The sequence below is a fragment of the Dasypus novemcinctus genome, chromosome 8 (assembly GCF_030445035.2).
Source record: "Dasypus novemcinctus isolate mDasNov1 chromosome 8, mDasNov1.1.hap2, whole genome shotgun sequence".
Taxonomy (NCBI): Eukaryota; Metazoa; Chordata; class Mammalia; order Cingulata; family Dasypodidae; genus Dasypus; species Dasypus novemcinctus.
Genome location: NC_080680.1, coordinates 40,949,183 through 40,961,507, shown reverse-complemented (window position 1 = coordinate 40,961,507; position 12,325 = coordinate 40,949,183). Strand labels below are relative to the sequence as shown.

Sequence of the window (12,325 nt, the reverse complement as noted above, 5' to 3'; positions counted from 1 at the left end):
AAAAAAAAGATTTATTTATTACCCCTTTCCCCCTTTCCCCCATTGTCTGCTCTCTGTGTACATTTGCTGTGTATTCTTCTATGTCCACTTGTATTCTCATCAGGCGGCACTAGGGATTTGTGTGTCTTTTTTGTTGCATCATCTTGCTGCGTCAGCTCTCCGTGTGTGACACCACTCCTGGGCAGGCTGCAGTTTCACACGGGGCAGCTCTCCTTATGAAGGGGCCACTCAGCACGGGGGACACACTTATACAGGGGCATCCCTGCATGGGCCAGCACTCCTTGTGCGCAGCAGCCCTGCAAGTGGGCCAGCTCACCACACAAGCCAGGAGACCCTGGGTATTGAACCCTGAACTTCCTATATGGTAGGTGGACACTCTATCTGTTGAGCAACATCCACTTCCCTCCATCCCTTCTTAAAACTCACCTTATAGATACTTGCAGTTCTTACTAAGTTGTAAATTTCTCAGTACCAATGGTGACTTTCCCAGGCCTAGGATGCTTCCTGACTTGTGGGAGTTTTCATGTTCTCACAACCAGATTTCTTTGGCCTCAAACCACATCCGAAATCTAGGTCAACAAATTCTGCCTTGCTTTCCTATCAAATTACTTACATGTCATTCAACAAATAGTTTTTTAATTCTTATTCTGCTTAAGGCTATGTGCTATGTCCTATGGGGGGAGGATACAGAAGAAAAAAAGAATAGGATATGGTCCTTGCCTCTAAGAAGCTGAGAATTTAAACTCTAAACCATCAAGATCTTATTAATTGTGGACAATTTCTTCCATTTCTCTACCTTCTTTTTGAGCAAAGTTAAGCAAAGGGCCTCAGTCCACCCAGAGAGGCAATTTACCAGAAGGGTGGACTGTAGTAGACAGTGATGAGGATTCCAGAATTCCCCCTCATACACTGAAGTGGATATGGAGACTTGGACCGAGGAACCAGGCTCTCAGCCATTCTGCCAGTTAAGCTGCAGTGAAAGTAAATCATTCACGGTGATCCCACCTTGATGATAGGTCATTAACAGGCAGGACTTGGCAATTTTAATATAAGATATTACTTTTAAATGTTTCCAAAGTAATGTATCGAGACATCTGTATTTGTAGAAACAATATATCTATAAAGAAAAAAGATCCCAAAAATTCATCTAATATAGAAAGCTGATGAATATGATCTTTTTAAATGATAGGTGACTTATTTCTAATGCCTTGAAAATACACTTCCATTACTTCCAGCTTTATAAATGAGAAACAAACAACCAAACAAACAAAAACCTTGGTACAGGTTAATTCCACACAGCCCAGAGTTCTAAATCACTGCATTAGACATAGTAAAAAAAAAAAAAAAAACATTATTGCTATAATGAGGCTAAGGATTGAATATGTATTTCAGTTTGCTTTACCAGCCAAAATTCTATGGCTTGTCACAGCCTGTATTTTCTCTTTATTACATTAGCAAAGAACACTCTCAGCTTTATTGAGGAAATTAAATTAAATTAAAAAGGCACCATTCAGCTGTAACTAGACATGACCATGCAAGTTATTGTGGATTTGTACTCCAAGGGGCCTACTTTGGGAGGATGGGAGGATTTGTTTTTTCCTAAGCTAATGTATCCAGGAATGTCTATTTGCATAAAATCTCCAGGATACTATTTTTAATTGTCTTATTGTTTTGTTAATCATTTACTCATTAGGGACTAGACTGTAGAAAAATTACTTGGGGCCTTTGATGCCACTTCCTGTCAGCCCCATATTTTGTTAAATTAATTATCCTTTAGATCATCCTTCAAGGAATGAGCATATGAGAAGTAGAGAGCATAGCATGTTTTTCTGGTGTAACCATTTTAGGTAAGATCCCAAATTATTAATTTTTCTTTTTTATCAGTGCCATCTCCAGCCTGTCATCAGCAGAGATACTGGTAAGTTAACTCTTGACAGGTGTATAAAGGCATTTCATCTAAGCATTTGAAAGCACTATATTAAACTTTATTTTTGACATTTTAAAACATGTACACAATTAGAATATTATAATGAATCTCCATGTATACTCAGTATCTAGCTTCAACAATTAGCCACTCATGGCCAATCTTGTTCCATCTCACCATGCGCAGTTTGAAGCAGATGTCAAGTATCATATCATTTTATCCATATTTTAGTAAGAATCTGAAAAAGCCAAGGACTTCTATTTAGAAAACTAACTACAATACTTTTTAAAAATTAATAGTTGTTACTGTTTCATAAATGACTTTTTTATAGTTTGAATCAGGATTTAAATAAGATACAATTGTTAAATCCCCCCATCACTCTTACTTTTTTCCTTCTGGGGTATTTGCTGACAAAATGGAGTTATTTATCCCTTAGTATGGATCTTGCTTTACTGCTTCCCCTAGGGTTCATTTAACATGCTCCTATCACTATTTTTCTTGTAAATTGGTTGTTGGATCTAGAGTTTTGGTCAAATTTCAGTTTTTGAATTTTTTTTTATTTGAGAAGTTGTGAATTAACAAAACAATCATGCATACCATACAGGAGTCCCATACATCATTCCACCAGCACCTTACATTGTTGTGACACATGTGTTACAAATGATGGCTGAATATCATGATAATATTACTGCTATCTATAGTCCAGCCTATTAACATGATGAATTAGTACTGTATATTTCTTATAGTTCATGAGAGAACATTCTCATATTTGTACTGTTAACCACAGTCCATCATTCACCTCGGGGTTCACTGTGTTATACAGTTCCCTGCCTTGTAACAGTCCATCCAAAGTGTACACTCAGTGGCTCTCAGGTTCATCACAGAGTTATGCTGTCATTGGCTCCGTCCATTTCAGAATATTTTCATTAATCGAAAAGGAAAATCCTATATCCCCTTACACACCCCATTATTGACCCTTAGCATTAATGTAGTACCTTCTTTGCATTGCTATAAAAATATTACAATATTACTGTTAACTTTGTCTATATGTTACATTAGTTGTATTTTTCCCATGTATCTCCATATTCTTAAAACCTTGTAACAGAGGAACATTCTTATATTTTGACTTCATACTAGGTGTTGTATCCTTCCATCAGGAGGCACATCATATCAGAATGCCTTTTTGTGTATGTGATATTAGCAGCTGTTGATGACCACTGACTAGATCAAGTAGTTCATCAGAGCATATAAAATGGTGATATTTTAATTTTATCATATATTAGTTATAATGTTTCAAGGATTTTTAAACAAGTGTCTGGCACATAGTAGGTACTCAGTAAAATATTTATTGAATAGACTGATTTCATAACAACTTCTGTGACATAGGAAATTATTAGAGACCTTGATTGCTTAAAAGTCAAGTAATAAAGGATCTTGGGAAGCAGATGTGGCTCAAGCGATTGGGCTTCTGTCTACTATAAGGGAGGATCGGGGTTCGATCCACAGGGCTTCCTGGTAAAGGCATGCCTGTGCAGCGAGCCAGGCCCATGCAGCAAGCCATGCAGCAAGATGATAACACAGCAAAAGAGAGACCAAGGGGAGAGTCAAGGTGAGATGCAACAGAAACTAGGAACTTAGGTGCCACAAGTGACAGGGAAGCTCTCTCCACATCGGAGGTCCCCGAGATCAAATCCCAGTGAATCCTAGAGGGCAAATGAGAAGAGAAAACAAAAAGAAACAGACACAGAAGATCACACAGGAATAGACACAGACAGCAAAAACAACAGCAGGGTAGGAGGGAAGGGGGAAGAAAAAAAATGTAAAAAGCAGCTCTTTTCCTTCTAGAATCATCCTTCTCATTTTGCATAGAGCACCCCTTACAGATTACTTGAGTTGCATTGTCTTTGCCACTATTAATATATTCTGGTACCAGGTACCAATTTTCAAATATCTTTTGGAAATGTGACTATTTGGCAAAAGTATTTTGGACTCATCCAATGGTTGTCCTTTCTCAGTCTTATGCTCACTTGACATATCAGATTGGAAAAGCAGAGAAACACAGGACAGGAGACCCAGGACAGTTCTGAGATGTGTTTCTGAATAGAACCTCCGTCTTTGGGCCAGCACCACGCACTCTTTGATGATAAAAGGGTCTTTTCATTTGACCCAACTTGGGGTGTTCTCTCCTCATAAAGAAAAATGTGATGTTCTTAACTAGACTCAAAGCTCAACCTAGTTTATAGCAAAACAATCTTGCCTTTTATTTGCCATTTATATGTGTGCCTAGTAAGCTGTAAATTAGAAGAGTCTCCTTAAATGACAGCTTGATTTTGCCCTTGACGTAGTGTTTATAAAACACCTGTGGTGTGGGTAGGTTTGAAAACCATATAAACTTTTACCTTTATTTTCCTGACAGAGAAAACATAATCACAGTAAATGCTTTCAGTGCGAAATGTTTTTCACAGGCATAGTAATCAGGAAGCAAGTATCACATTCCTGCATTTAAGATATAAAATTTAGTGTTATACATCCTTTGCTGCTGTGAATATTCTGGTTTTGACTTGTTGGTTCAATATATCAAATATGGTTTCTGCTATATTCAGAGTATACTGCAGAGAGCACAAAGATGAGTAAGACAGGCCTTTGTGAGCTATGCAGTCTTGTGTGTAGGATAGGAAAAATATGGATATGCCCTTAGGTACAATTTTATGCCATTGAGGAAACCTGATAATGTGCTTGTTTTTGCAGAGAAAAGTATTCCCACATGTTGTTGAGATCACGTGAACAATTTTCATGAAGGTGGGAATTGTGGTAGGCTTTAAAAAACCCGTAAGATTTGCTTCCAGAAGAAACAGCATGAGCTAAAACAGCAGGGTTTACATCTTCAGAGCACATTTAGGAGTAATTAAGGAATTCCAGTCTGACTAACCTGAAAGGAGTCTCCAGCTAGGTACTGAATAACAGAGAGGATGGCTGAGACCAGAAGATCAGGAGTCTTCCATGTTAAATTGAAGTGTTTGTACCAAGTGACGGCGAGAGACTGAAGGCTTAGAGTAGGGATGTGACATGACCTGGTCAAGCAAGGGTATCAGAAAAAGGATCAAAAGGGGAAGTTGTAGGTTTTATATATGTTATTAGTAAAAAATCTTTTAACTAAACAAACACACACATAGGATTATACACCACAGTGAACCCTAATGTAAACAATGGAACTACAATTAATAGTACAACTCTAAAGATGTTCTTCCATGAATTGTACAAATGCACCACACTAATGCTAATGCTAATGTGAGGTGTTAATAGGGTGGTACATGGGAACTCTATTTCACGCATGACTTTTCTGTAATTTAAAAAACAATGGATCAGAAAGGGAAGAAGGAGAAATCAAAATCAAAGAATATAAAGGATTGTTTAAATAATAGAAGCTTCAGGACTGGGCCACTTAATGAAAGGAAAAGGAGCCTTAGATTCCCAAACCCACATTAGAATGACTTTAAATAAAAGAAGAATTGAATGGAAAGAACTGCTTTGGGGTAAAGTAGTTTAGGGGTGCAGCCAAGACAGTATAAAGAAGTTTAGAAATGTCCAGAAGCTTTTGGAAATGCATAGGGCTGGAGTGTAGAAGTAATGTCAGACCAAAGATAAGTTAGGAATTGTCTGTAGAGAGATGGTAGTTGGAATCAACCTCAAAGGAGTCTCAAATCGATCTACTTCTCCCCTGAACTCTCCTGCTGCCACCCTTATTCAAGGATCATGATTTCTTACCTGGACTGGTGAGATACTCCCCAGTCAAAAGTAGATAACCTTTGTGGGGTCCCTCCAGAGTACCTGGATTTTTCCTTCCAGGCCTTATTACTGTCTGTAATTCGGGCTTGTATAATTTTGAGCTTCCTTGTTCAGTTCTCTCTTCCCCACCAGATTAAACAATCCATTTGAGAGACATAGTTGTCTGCTCTATCTACTCTTGAAGTTCTGGCAGCTTCCACAGTGCCTGACACTAAAATTTTTTCCCCAACAAAAGAGTGAATGAATGTCACTGATGAAAAATAAAGGAAAGAGTTGATGAGAAAACATTGCTGAGCATCTCTAGGGCACAAGAGGAAAAAGAGAGGGAAAAATAAATAGGAAAGCAAAGAACCAAAAGAAGGCAGAGACATGGAAACTAGGCAGAGGGGAGATTCAGGATGAGGTTGTCAGCATGACAGATTCTACAGGTGGAAAAGTAACAACAAGAAAAGCTAACGTTTATTGGGCACTTTCTGCAAGCCAGACACTATTCTAAGACTTGACATAGATTAATTCAGCTATTCCACACAGTAACTCTGAGGTAGGTATTCCCCTTCTCCATATTTTACAAATGAGGATGCAAGACCCAAAAAGATTATGTACTTTGCCCAAGGACACACGGATGGGGCAGTCATGAGTCAAATCAAGCTTCCTGTCTCCAGAGCATGGAGTCTTAACTGCTCTGCAGCCTCTCTGGCTCCTCCTAGGAGTGGGACGGGACACAGTTTGCAGTGGGTGAAGAGGTGTGGCATTGAAAGTATAGAAGGACAAGGAGGACAACCACTCTTTATGACCTTTGACTGTGAAGAGAAGATAGCAATGCCAATCACTTGAGTTTCTCTGTCTCCCACATTTGGTCCCAACCCCCACAGAAACTGTGTGAGAACAAGAGCATTCCTAACACATCACTGGCCGTGAGAACCTAGGAATATGCTTTTATTTTTGGAACAACAGGCATTGATCAAGTCTGCTCTGACAATCCCAGTATTATTATTGACTTGAAATAATCCTCAAAAGAGACAGGGGAGAAATCTGGCTTTGAAAGTAAAAAGCATTTGTTTTCCATTTTAAAATCGTTCTGGGAACCATTCCTCTTTTCTTTGTCTACAAGTGGAAAAGTATATTCCTGCCCAAGCTACATGGAAATGCCCTGTGTTTGCATGGTCATCTGTTTTTTGAATAGCAAATGCACAGGTACAGAATCCACCCAGAGGTCAGCAGACATTCGGGAAATAAATGTGCCCCTGAGTGACAGGCTGGTCTAGTTGGTTTCTGTCACGATGTGGAATTTTGGACACTCTCAGAGCTCATGCATGTTAAGTTTTTGGCAGATTCGTCTATTCCTTTCATTAAAGGACTGGAAGAATATGAATAGCAAAACTATTTCTTGTTCCTAAATGATGCAGATTTTAAATACACATGGCTAAATTTTAGCTAAAATCTGTTCACAGAATTTTCCCTACAGAAGGTTTTGAATTTGATTTACAGTCTGTACATATACGTTCATCTTTTGTTCCTTAATATTTTTTTAAGGATGGTGAGATTTTTCCCAACAAAAAAAAAAAAAAAAAAAGAAGCCTAACTATGATGGTCAACTTTCCACACAGTAGGAATAAAATTTCTCTTGTAAGCCTTTCACTTGGAAAGTAGGAGTCTGATCTCCTGAGAACAATTTCTGTACTTTCTGCATCCTCTAGAGATGCTGACCATTCAATTTAAGAGTACAGAGAAAGTGAACCTCTTTTTAAAAATGTATTTATAGCTCTATCTTAGTTCCCTCTCTCTTGAAGTCTGCTCTTTTCTGGTTAAAGGAGGCCTAAGATTTGATGATATAAGGCATGGGGATAGTTCTTACTCTATCAGTAGTTAGAGCTGGACCACACAGTCCAACTTCATATCACTTATAAAATGCACAGATTTCTCTGGCCTGTTCTTGGGCATTGAAGGAAACTGCAAGTTCAAACCAGACAGTTCATATTGAATATTTCATTGAAAATGTAAGAAAAATTGTTTTAGGGAAAATGCTTTTGAATAAACAATTTGCGTGTGCTTTTTACAGAGAAAGTGAACTAAATATGATGGTGTCAGGAGTGCCTATCGATGTGTGGCAATCCCAGCTCAAGAGAGTGATTCTGATGCCTGTTAGGAACAGCATTGTCATGGAGTCTGATTAGAATTGGCTTTTGAAGCCAATTCCATTGCTTTGAAGGAAACACTTCCAAGTAGGTAGTTTGGACTAGGCAGGGCACAAGGATGTGTTTGTTGCCAATTGAAACGGGACTGTTCTCAGTACAGATTGTAAGGCGGTCATTTTCTAGCCCAGTGACCAGAATTGCTATGTTTCCAGCTGACCTTTTCTTGCTGAACATCCAGGCGATACTACTGGCTACCACAAAGCCAGAGCTTCTAAAGGAACCAGAATTTGTCAAAATGTCACCATAAGCAGGCTGGAAATGTAGTTAGATTTTTGTTGGCTTTTTAGGGAATTTTTGTTTCAGAGGCGTTTCCCAGGGTTGACACTACTGTGAGAAATGAGTCTGCATGAATTAAATCGTGATGATAATAGCTAGCAATTAATTGAGCCCAGCCTTTGTACCAGGAATTTTTCTAAGCACTTTACCTGCATTACTGTATTTACTTTTCACAAGCACCCTCTGAAGTAAGTAACATTATTTTTTGAAGGCAACTTGTGCCATAGTTCATAAAGCCTTTTGTCAACTGTCCTCCGTCAAATGGCAGTCAGAATGAATCATCGGGCCTGACCCCTTCTTCATCATAAATGTCCACTCAAAAAGCTGTTAGGCTGAGGGAGAAAGAGAAGCATAAGAAATTTTGGGTATTTGATCCCTGGTTTAACAGAGTTATCTGTAGACTATGATCCTCACAGGTATTTCTTAACCTTGGACATGATGACAAACTAGCATGTTGGTTCCGAGACAGCCCTTCTGCCAACCATGATTATATTTCTGCGCCATTTTAATGTCCTGAGCAACTTTGTATAGGAAATGCTAGGCACTAAAATATCTGTCATAGAAGAGAACCATACACAGACTAGTGGAAAAAGATCTCTATCCCCAAGGAAAACACCCAATTTCCAGGCACGTACATGTGTTTGCACACCCTTTATCCATGTAGGAAGGGTTTTGCGTGAAACCATTTTGACTGACCATCTTATCTAGGCTTTGCCTCCTGTTATGTTCCTGCCAGGGCACTGATATCTCCCTTGGCTGTATTGCTACTTTTAATTCTCTGTTTTCCCTACTGTTTGCTGAGTGGATAATTAAGCATGAAGTCCTGTACTTTATTGAGATCAACTTCTGAAAAAAGACTTGCTACAGGGAACTGAATGGCAACTTTGAGAGAGAGGCTCTGAAAGGGAGAAAGCTAACCTCCAGTAAGATTAAGGTCTGAGAGCACAGGCCGAAGCACATTCCAGCCCAGCTGCCATCTGCATCTCTGTGCTAAGGAGTTACCACTTTATAGAGGCCCTTGGTTGTTCCTTTCCCTGCTCTGTGCTTAAGAGTATGGAAGCTGCAGTTGACTGGGTTCAAATCCCGACTCTGTCACTCCTGAGCTGTGTGATACTGAGAAAATTGAATTATTCTCCCATCTCTCTAATTCTTAATCTTTAAAATAGAGGTAACAATAGTGCCTACCTCATAGAGTGTTGGTGAGAATTGAATACAAGTGGACCACTTAGGGCCTGGCACATGGAAAGTGTTCAATAAACGCTATTAGTGAAAAATTCATGGAGGGTTAAAAAAACTCTCTTCTACGAGCCATTGTGATCATCTTTACTGTGTGTAGCCTAATAATAACCTCAAGTATTTTTATTTTACTTTCTCCTATATCTTTAGTTACCTTAATTCAGCCACCCCCGGAAGGGGTGCAGGAACTGTACATTTGCATATCTGGAGCTCTCTAGTTCTGTGCACATGGGGCTTGCAGGCCATTTGGGTTGACCAGCCTCCTGGTTCTTTTTCTTACTCAGGTGCTGGAAAGCTTCAAGATCATGGACTATAGCCTTTTGCTGGGAATCCACATCTTGGACCATTCCCTCAAAGACAAAGAAGAGGAGACCTTACAAAATGTGCCTGATGCTAAGCGGCCTGGGGTGCAGAAGGTCCTCTACTCAACAGCAATGGAATCCATCCAGGGTCCAGGGAAGTCTGGAGATGGGATCATCGCAGAGAACCCAGACACGTGAGTGCAGCCACCTACCCCTGGCCCTCTTGACTGCAGCAGCCCACGTGTCAGGTAGTTAAATGCCATCGTGTTCACTTCACAGCTGCACTTGGGAATAGATCCCAACCTAGTGCTACATGGAGTCAGCTAGCCTTCATTTCTGTTCATCTGTGGGTAACTAGACAAGTCGCAGTGTTCCTAGCGGTCATCATCATCCTTTTTAACTGTGCAGTTTCTTTTTTCAAATGGCTCCATTTTTTAAAACACAGTGACTGAAAACGTTTTTACCCCCATTTCCTATATATTCAAAAACCATCACAAGAGGGGGAGCAAACTTTGAATCTGAATAAACATGGATTTTAGCAAATACATGATAGGAACTGTGTTCACAGTTTGGCGCTTTTCACCTGCACTAAGAGGTTTCTGTTGTTCTGTTTCTGGACCCTGGCAGATGTGGTCTCTTGCCTCAGCCAGGTGGCACAGTAAATTCAGGATTAGACTGCATGTATAAAGTGCATGCTGATTAACGGAAACAATTACAGCCAAAGAAAATTATTGAAATGAGTTGACTGCATCATGCATGTGTCCTCGCTGAGCAATGAGATGGAAAGAAAGAAATCATTTTTCTTGGCAGGAAGTGCCTGGCTTCTAGGATTCTCCCACAATGACTAACCCCTAGGTATTTTTCACTTTTATAAAGGAAACTAAGTAACAAAAAATGTTAAATCTTTTTTTATTTTTAATCTTTGCTTGTAAATCCCTTTAAATGTCCAATAATCAGTTAAATGAATTTCTATCAGTCTGGTAAAATACAACATAGCCTTTAAAAATCACATTAGCCATGAATATGAGGAAATGTTCACATTTTGCAAGTGAAAAATTCAAGTTATAAAGCCAAGTCAATTAAATAATTCCCTCCATATAAAATGTATGTCTGTATACATTCACACACATACTGAAAGGGCATACCAGATTAATGGTGGTTATCTTTGTATCCTAGAAATGGATTCTTTAAATACTTATTCTTTATGCTTTTTTAAAAAATGTTCACAATGTGCTACCATCAGAATATTATGTTCACTGTGGTATGCTACAGAGATTTTTTCTGTAGTTTGTAAAAATTCTCACAATGAATATATATTTTCTTGATCAGAAAATATTTATAACTTCGTTTTAAAATAAAAATAATTATTAAATTGAATTCTTCCAATCCAACCCTAGAGAGTTGACAGCTATGGTAGTATTCTCTGTAGGGAAGTATATAATATTGGATTCCCATACAGACTTTAACTGAGCATTCCCTTCCCCCAAGAGAAGTTGAAAAGGCAGAGAGCCCAGAATTCTTAAAGACTGCCCATTTTTATCTACAGTTTACTTATTAGAAATGATCGTTTTAAAGTCTTCTTGTAATATTTGATCAGATGTTTTCACTTTTCCTTATCAACAGAATGGGAGGCATCCCAGCTAAAAGCCATAAAGGAGAAAAACTACTTCTATTTATGGGCATTATTGATATTCTACAGTCATATAGGTAAGACATTTGGGGAAGTGATCATGTATCATTTTAAAATTAGTCAACACAAGGTTCTGAAAAGTCACCTAATGGGAGTGATTTTACATTCTCATTTTTATTTTCCTGTTTACATTTAGGTTAATGAAGAAGTTAGAACATTCCTGGAAAGCTCTTGTTTATGATGGGGTAAGTGACTTTTCTGTTCCTTGTTAAAATGTATGTATTTCTGATTTCTCAGAGACTTTGGAGGAGTCTAGGAAGCTGTGCCACTGGACTTGGAGAGGAAAGGAAAGGAAGCCTTGTATAAGCTCAGAATTGTAGGCTGAGAACAAAGACAACATGAATTTGAACAGCTATTCAAATAGACCACATCCCACCTTGTGACTAGGTAGTGCCCAGAAAACAAAATAATGTTTCTATGTGAAATCCAAGGGGCCCACTAAGATTTCTTCAATCATGAAACAATTAGCAGAAAAGGAGGGAATTTTTCCTATAGGTGCGGAGAAGATCAGTAGGGTGGCTGAAATGGGGTTCTCACAAGATGGGATTTCTGACCTGAATGGCTGTGTCCTACATTAAACAAACAGGTGCTTCTAAGGAGCCCCACCTTTGTCTATTTAAAACATCTTCTGCTTTTTGGTGTTTGTTTGTTTGTTTGTTTGTTTGAAGAAAACCTCTGTGCTAGGTATATATTTGTGAACTTGTAAGCAATAATTAAAATTTATTTTTGTTTATTTACAAATGTGTCTCTTCTTAAAATAATGCCTTTTAATACCAAAGAGAACTTTTCTTTGAAGGCAAGGGCAGATATACCCTCCAGTCCTTTACATTCAAATTATATTGCTGATTTACTGGACTTGTTGCAAACGTGTGCCCACTTCAGCAGAAGCTTCTAGAATACTGGGAAGAGTGACTGC

The 12,325-nt window shown here is 38.7% G+C and overlaps 1 protein-coding gene across 4 annotated transcripts in view; it reads left to right on the top strand.

Moving 5' to 3' along the window:
* Positions 1–12,325, top strand: part of PIP5K1B (phosphatidylinositol-4-phosphate 5-kinase type 1 beta) — a 301,860-nt gene that overhangs the window by 214,836 nt on the left and 74,699 nt on the right. For all 4 annotated transcript variants that reach the window (XM_058301709.2, XM_058301710.1, XM_058301707.1 and 1 more), the window contains 3 exons: positions 9,702–9,913; positions 11,343–11,426; positions 11,546–11,594. In XM_058301709.2, the coding sequence (XP_058157692.1) occupies positions 9,702–9,913; positions 11,343–11,426; positions 11,546–11,594 (345 nt within the window). The remainder of the gene's footprint in view (positions 1–9,701; positions 9,914–11,342; positions 11,427–11,545; positions 11,595–12,325) is intronic.